Raw genomic sequence first — 8022 nt, 5'->3', positions numbered from 1 at the left:
TGAGGGAGGGAGCCGCACTAGAACGCTCAGTGGCCCGCCTGGCGTGGCTCGGCCCAGCCCGGCCCGGCCCAGCGTCCCCTTAGTCTGACCACTCATTCTCATCCAGCTCGGAGTCATCATCCGACTCGCTGTACTCCACTGCAATGCGCCGGGAGAGAATGGTGGCCACGTCATTGCCCACGGGCTCCTTCTTGGCCTCCTGTTCCCATTGCTCCTGCACCTTCCGCAGCTGGATACCTGCAGGGAAACAGCAAAGGTGGATGCTCAGCACCTTCTGTAGGTCACATCCAGCCCGTCACCACCTCCCCTGAATCCCATCATTCCCAACAGATGACAGCCACTCGATTGCCAGAGACTCCAGGAAGGAATAAAGGACTCAGGGCCTAGGACTGCCCAGTAACTCTCAAAGGTGCTGGGGTCATCCACAAGGGAACTTCTAAGCTCAGAATAGCATGGCTGGACTGGACCTCAGAAACCACCTGGTCCAAGCCTCTTTAGCTGAAAAGTTCGGTGACTTTCCTGAGGTCACTGGCTCAACGGCAGATCTCTTAGGGCTCAACACCAACATCTCCCACCTCAATGACCCAGGTTCTCCTCTGATGCCTCAGCACGGTGTTGAAGTGACCATGGATTCTTGAAGGCTCTGCCTGGGCACATCCTACCAAGCTCCAATCTGGGTTGGAGTACAGCCCTGGCTAGCACTCAGAGAGCAAACCCAAAGGCCCCAGGAAATATGGATTGTCATCTGCATCAATGGAAGTGGCTTGCCACACTGATGAGATCACAAGTCTATTAGTATTACTATTAAACAACTTACATTTCCATCACCTTAAGGTTCATAAAGCAGGTGACAACACTGACAATTTGCAGTTACATGGGGCCTTAGGTAAGGTCAGCAGGGCACTTTACATATGTTGCCTAATGTGAGCCTCACAACAATCCTGGGAGGTAAGTGCCATGCTGCTCATATCCTTTGTTGTCTTCATTTTACAGATGAGGGAACTCAGGCAGACAGAGGTTAAGTGACTTGCCCAGGGTCACACAGCTGGTGTGCATCCGAGGCCACAGTTGAACTCAGGTCTTCCTGACTCCAGGCTCAGCACTCTATCCACTGCGCCACCTAGCTGTCCGTAGCTGCATTATCTGTACATGATCTCATTTACTGTTTATAACAACTTTGTGATGTGGGGGGGGGAAAGCACGCCCATTTTACAGATGAGGAAACTGAGTCTCAAAGAAGTTAAGTGGTTACATAACTAATAAATATCACAGATAGGCCTGAACCCAGGTCCCTCACGACTACTCTTTCCACTGTACCACTGACCTCAGAGTGCTTGTAAGTCAAGTGCTATGTAACCCTTCAAATGCTATTTTCATTCCCCACACTCCACTAGAGTCTTCTCACGTCTCCTCCCCATGGCATGGAGACCACCCTGGGTCCTTGAAAATTGTTTCCAAGTTATAAAGGGTTAGAGTGAGGGCATCACGAGAGCCTGGCGGGGTTAGAGGTACATTACCAACTCGGCCACAGAGGGATGAATTTTTTGGCCGATCACCTCTTGAAGACCGCAAAATAAGGTGTCCGTGGACACAGTGCCCACATGGATGAAATTGCGGTCAATGGAGATGCCACAAAATGGTCATGTTGTCAAAAATCTCATTAGCTGCTAAGGTCCCTGGGAAATCTCCCTTTCCATACTCTACTCAGTTGCCAGGATGGTGGCCGCAGTGCTCCATTGCTGGATTTCCCAGCCTCTTTCTCTCCATCATACTCACCCCTCCGAATGGCAGCAAGAAGATCACTTCTGGCATCACTCATCGGTATCAACGGGATCTGAGGTTTCCGTGGTTCAGATAGTACAGCACCCGGGGAGGCTGAGTGGGCCGGGGAGGCCGTGGCCATTGGGGGGCCAGGCGGGGGTGGAGGAGGAGCTGCAGGAGGGCCCATGGGGCCAGTCTGCGGGGGAGATACAGAGTATGGGCAGGGTGGGGCTGGGGGTGGGGAGGGTGTGTAGGCAGGATGGGCCAGGGTGGCAGTGGCGGCAGGTGCAAGAGCAGGCGGGGCAGAGATGGGGCTGTCGAAAGCCGTCTGGGCCGAGGGGATCACTGGAGGTGGGGGTGGTGGGGCAGGTGGTACAAAGAAATCGGCCATGGGCACTGGCTGGGACCTGGAAGCAGAAGAAGAGGGAGAAGATTAGGAGATCAGAACTGGGCTTGAATCCGAGTACTTGACCACCCGTGTGCACCCAGACAAGTCATGGTTCCTTTCCGATGGCTCAGTGAGAAGGTCTCTGAGATGATGTTCAGTCAGCCGTTCTAAGGTTCTTTATCACTGGGAGAGAGAGGGCAGAGTCCCTGACCCTTAAGAAGCAACATAAGCCCCAAGGATTCACAGATTCAAACTCTGAAGGCTGCAAGGGTCCTTCGAGCTCATCTAATCCAACCTCTTTGACTCAGAGAAGAGGAAAGTGAGGCCCAGAGAGAGGAGGGGTCCCAAGCACACTGACTAGGCTCCCTGGAAGAGCCTTTCTTCCAGAAAAATTGCCTACTAGGTAATGCTGCTCTTGGCCCAGTGGCCCCAGCCTGTTCTGCTAGTGGGGGCCCATCCTCCTCTCCAGGAGCCCCCATGCCCATCCCCCTCTGTGCCATCAGAGAATCACTGAATGTCTGAGTTCATCGGTCCCCCTCACTTTACAAAAGAGCACACTTCTTCCCAGAGAGGTCAGTAGGAGGGAATTTCTGATCCTTTCCCAAGATACAAATGACCCATAGCTTCAAGTATGACTCCTCTCAGAGAGACAGACGTTTTACTAAGGAATAAAGACTTCAGCTAAAGAGATGCAGCTTGAATAACTCAATCTCAGATGTCTTCCAACAGGCAAGGTGAGATTTGCAGGGACACAGGCCCTCCTGGCAGCTCTGAAATTGTACCCTGTAGGTGATGGTGGATCGGCTTTAGAGAGGAAGCACAGTAGGGCTCCAGTGATGGATTTAGAATCAGAGACAGCTGGGGTTCAATCCCCTGCAAAGCTTACTTAGCTGAGTGACCTCCAGGATGTCACTCGAACTCTCTAAACCTTAGTATACCCATCTGTAAAAGGGGAATAATAATAGTTGTTGTGAGGAACCAGTGAGGTTCATTCATGTAGATAAAGAGTTTGGCTCACTTACAGCACTGTATGATATTACCCCTGACCTCTGGAAGGACCACGGAGGGTCTGGGAAAGATCCACACCCCTCCAGGGGAGCCTTGAGCAGAATGAGCTGAGCTAGAGGAGGGAGGTACAAGCCAATAGCGAAGATGATGGGACCAAGGAGTGTAAGGATGGAAGCCCTTCATCTGCCACTAATAATATGCTGCTATGTGCCCTTGTAAGGCAGCGAGTATGTTTCCAACCCCATTTTACAGATAAGGAATCTGAGGCTGAGAGGAAGCGAGATCTGCCCAAGACCTCATAGTCAGGATTTGAATACAGGCCCCTTAATTCTGTACCCAACACCCAGAAATGTGTTGGGTGCAATCCTAAATTACAACTTTACCCCAAAATATCCTGCTCACCTGCTCCTTGTGAAGCAGGATGTCAAGGTGCTAGGAAGGAATCCAGGTTTCAAAACAGAAAGAGCAAAAGAATTCCTAGGAGTTACTCAGTGTGGCAGGTGGTGAGGACCTTGGCCTTTGGGTCAGGAGGCATCGGCGCACGTCCTCTCGGAAACCATAAGTCACAGACAAGGGGGTGATCTGGGGAGTGGCACTGTACTGGCAGAGGGAGTTTCCACACTGAAAGTTCCCTACACCAATAAAATATGACCCAAAATATGACCAAAATTGTCCAAATACAGGCCATGCCCTAAAATGAGATTATTTTGAAGGAGGTGGAAAAAGTGTACGTGTAATATCATATAAAACATGATATGTACACATATACCTATACATACCCTGAAAACAACAGGTTTTATACAAGCAATATTTGGGGGAAAGTACAGCTTATATTTGGACCAATACAACAGGTCTCAAGAGGCCTTGGGCTATATGGGGCCTCTCCCCAGACCATAAGCAGACCTTTCGTAGAGCTGGGGAGTCAGAGGTAGGGCTGCCATTCTCTACTGCCCTTTGAGGTACTGTCTGTATGTAGTTGCTTGGTGAACAAATTCCCTCCGTCACTGGACTCTTGGTGGTACCACAAACCAGACTCTGAGCTGCCAGAGGCCGGGGTCCCGGACTTGAGCCAAGCAAGGGCCCCTTCCAGTGGCAGCTCAGTTACTACCAATGTGCTGACCTACCTCTCTCCCTTTGAACTGGGCCTGGAAGATGTGGACCAGTAAGGTTCCCTGAAGCTAGAGACCAGCACGTTGTCCATAGTCCCCAAATAACTTGAATATTCTTTGGGCACTGACAAAGGACTAGAGCCTTTGATCTTTCTTGGGGACAATGGCAACAAAGGAGGCCCCAGAGAAGGTTTTCCAGCTTTCCTCTGCTACATAACTGAGCATTAGCCTTGAAGGCTGGGGGCCCAACAGGAACAAGGCTGAACTGAAAGGAATGTTGGTTTGGGCAAAATAAACATGGCAACACCTGCCATTTCTACAGTATCTGAGGATTTACCAAGTTCCCTCCTTATACCAGCCCTGTAAGGCAGGCATGGGCTGCAAAGATTGCTAGTACCAATCTACAGGTGAGGAAACTGAGGCTCAGATCAGTTAAATGACTTTTGAGAATTACACATAAAGTGAATATCAGAGCAAAGGTGAAAAGAACTATCATTAGTTTCTAAACAGAAGCGCTTATATGCATGGCAATGTAGCGACTTGTCCAAGATCTCTCAGGAGTCAACAGTATACAGTCCAGGCAGAACACAGGGCTGGGAATTAGAAGAACTCTATCCGTTGTTTGCTCTGATTCTCACTAGCTCTATGACCTTGGACAAGAGCCCTACCATCCTTGGCCTCAGAGGTTTATAGCCTTTAAGTTCTGAGGGACCTTGGAGATCTGTCAGATGGGTATAACAATAATTGACCTGCCTACTTCATAGGCTATCAGGATGGGGGTGGGGTGGAAGACAGAGAGGAAACAGGTGCTGCTTGTATGGAAGGTGTAAGGGTGTTGAGCAAGAAAGTGGGGGTACCAAGGGTACCAAGAAGCAGGTAAAGTACCAGTGTATGTGGCTGGAAGCCAGCTTGGGTCAGAGGAGCGGCAGTAATTCTAGTGAAGAATTCCGTGTCAGCAGCTGGAGGAGGAGGAAACAGTGAGGCACTCTGGACTAGCCCTGGCCGTCCTTCCTCTGTGTGCTGCTGGGCCATGTGTGGGTGGATGGCTCAGGTCAGGCCCTGGTGCAGAATGAGCAATGGTGACAAATGAGACTCTGCATCGCAAAGGAGCTGAGCTCACCTCTAGGCACCATCTCTTTAGGAATGGGAGCTACCTGGCAACCTGCCATAGGGTTAGTGCGATAAGCCCTTGGGTCACTGACCTCCCTGGTGCCAAGTCCCCGTACCCAAACAAGAGAAAGGCGGGGTAGAAGGTATAGAGCGTGATAGCCTACCCATAGTCCTTCATCAGCTGAGGCCTGGGGCCATTCAGTATCGGATCTGGAGGCTGCGGCACATTAGGCTGTTGGACTCGGCCAAGGCTGTTCTGCCGACTGCCTGGGGCTGTGGGCCGGTAGGTCAGCTCCGGGAGCTGGCTGGGGGCCAGGATGATCTCCTTGTGTTCCATGGGCAGATGAGGAGTGGGTGCCAACACCTGCTGGGCTGGATGGTTGGGGCTGGCTGGGTAGGAGTGATCACCGATGTCTGATGCATAAGACCTAGAGCAAACATGGATAGCGACAGTCGCATCCCAGTGTGAACCATGGGAGCCAGGGGCAAATGGGAAAGAGAGTCAAGGACGGGATGGCTAGCAACAGCATGGGCAGGGGCGGTGCTTCAAAGAGGGAGCCATGGGATCACATGTCATAGGACTGCCAGCTGAACAGGGCCCTCCAAATCACCTTTCCTAATCCTCTCATTTTATAAAGAAGGAAATTGCCACTAACCACACAGCTCTTTCCATAGCCCCACACTGCCTCTCAAGGTATTGTTATTGTCATAGTGTTCCTAGAGATCATCCAGGAAGTTCTAATCTGGCTTCACTTATGTTTGCCTTGGCCATAAAAAAGATGGGGCTGGAGAGCACAGGAGTATACGTCAGGGTGGGGGTCTGGACAAAAACAATGGGCAATAACCACCTTCCACTTTGCCAGAGCCTCCAAAGATGAAGGGCCCTTCCCTGCCATAAATCCCAACCCCCTCAACAGGACTGCGCAGATTCCTGGAGACTGAGCCATTTTCAATCCCTGGAAGTTTTAAAAGGTGGCTAGTATCCTCACATATTGCTGGTGGAATTAAAATGAGTAGGATCATATTGGGAGAGCATCTGGTTGTATGCAATAAGAGTCACCAAGATAATTGTACCCTTTAGCCCAACCATCTCATCACTGGGAATCTGCTCGGAATGTGATCATTTTTAGAGGGAAGAGAGGCTGCAAGTGGGATTTCATCAGGGTGAGGAGCACCGTCCCCTGGCACATCACTTAGAATCTTAGAGAGTTAGCGTGGGGCAGGAAGAGGTTACGTGACTTTCTCACATCCATCCAGCTTGGGGCTGTGAACCCCGGCTCTTTCTCCTCTAAGGCCAGCTTTCTAGCCACTGTACCAAACTGCCTCTTGGGTGTTATTATAAAGGGGAAAAAAAGATGTTAAAATGAACAGCAGCATTTATAGGCAATGCAGAGAACAGGAAACACCCTGAAAGCCCAAATTTTAGGTGAATGATTGAATGGGATAGCAATGTAATGGAATATTCCAATGTGGAAAGAATCTCACGAAGCAACACATTTGGACTTTACCCAAATGAACAGAGAACGGCAAGGGACATGGACGCTGATGTGTCCGTAGTGTACCAGAAGCTTGGTTTTTCAGCATAAGGAGTTGTATGTTTCATTGGTTTTGAAGTGCATTATGAATTCTTTTTTACAACATTTTTTAAAAAGGATGAATGCCTTATGCCTGGGGAAAGGTAGATGAGGTCTTGGGATCTTTTGCTGGCAGGGGGAGAAGGGATTGTTTTAGAAAGGTGTCCGCCTTCTGTGTGCTAGCATCACACATAGTACACTTTTTGCCAATAGAAAAGGGGAAACCAAGGGCTGAGTAGGTAATAATAGGTAACACCTGCCTATTATCTGGAGAGAGCGATCCTTCCGAGGAGGCCATGTGATACGGAAGGAGATGGTGAGAACCTGTTGTCGGGTCGGAACTCTTTGTCATATGCCATCATGCTCCACTCCATCCGCCGATTCCGTGCCTTTCGCACTTTCTTCACCTCCCTGGTGGAGTCCTCCACCAGTCGCTGTTCCTAAGGATCAGCACAAACATGCCTCAGTTTCCCCATGTTGGTCAGCAGAAACCCAACCCAGTCCTGTTTCTTTCCTGCAACCTCTACAGGGCAGCTGAGGCCGTCCAATACATATGAATGACAGTCACCTAGCCACGACACCAAAGCTTTCCTCTCGAAGCAAGCAGGCCGTCAAAGTAAGCACTAGGCCAGGAAGGAACCTGAAGAAAGAGTCCGCTAGACTACCCCACAGCCCCAGGCAGCACAAAAGGAAGAATCGTCCATCTCATAAGAGCCTTTCGATTGGTGTTCTTACCTCCAGGCTCCTCTCTCCAGATCCTGTTATTCCCCTGCTCAAAGACCTTCAGTGGCTCCCTGTTGCCTACATGATTAAGTACAATCCCCTGATCCTAGTATTCAAGGCCCTTGACAATGAGGCTCCAAACTATTCCCCTTCACGTCCACTGTGCTCCAGCCAAACAAGACTGCTCTCTGATTCTTGACCTTGTTTTGCCCTCTCCCCCTTCTGTGCCTTTGCTCATGGCATCTTCCATCTTGGAACAGAGCCCCCCACTGAAGTCTCTCCCTTCCTTTGAGAATTCACTCAGACGCTATCCCCCCTCTACAAGGCCTACGTGAACGCCTTCCTCCTC

At 50.4% G+C, this 8022-nt stretch overlaps 1 protein-coding gene across 1 annotated transcript in view; it reads right to left on the bottom strand.

The window, feature by feature from the left end:
* Window positions 1-11: 11 nt before the first annotated feature.
* LOC110193066 (actin-binding protein WASF3-like) overlaps window positions 12-8022 on the bottom strand; it is a 74114-nt gene continuing 66103 nt past the window's right edge. Inside the window, 5 exon segments of the mRNA XM_020964635.2 lie at window positions 12-237; window positions 1777-2168; window positions 5541-5804; window positions 7211-7260; window positions 7262-7390. Coding sequence (XP_020820294.1) covers window positions 80-237; window positions 1777-2168; window positions 5541-5804; window positions 7211-7260; window positions 7262-7390 — 993 coding nt within the window. The 3' untranslated portion in view covers window positions 12-79.

The sequence above is a fragment of the Phascolarctos cinereus genome, unplaced genomic scaffold (assembly GCF_003287225.1).
Source record: "Phascolarctos cinereus isolate Bilbo 61053 unplaced genomic scaffold, phaCin_HiC Scaffold_8;HRSCAF=390, whole genome shotgun sequence".
Lineage (NCBI taxonomy): Eukaryota > Metazoa > Chordata > Mammalia > Diprotodontia > Phascolarctidae > Phascolarctos > Phascolarctos cinereus.
Note: the sequence above shows the minus strand (reverse complement) of the source record. Positions and strands in the feature narration are given on the sequence as shown.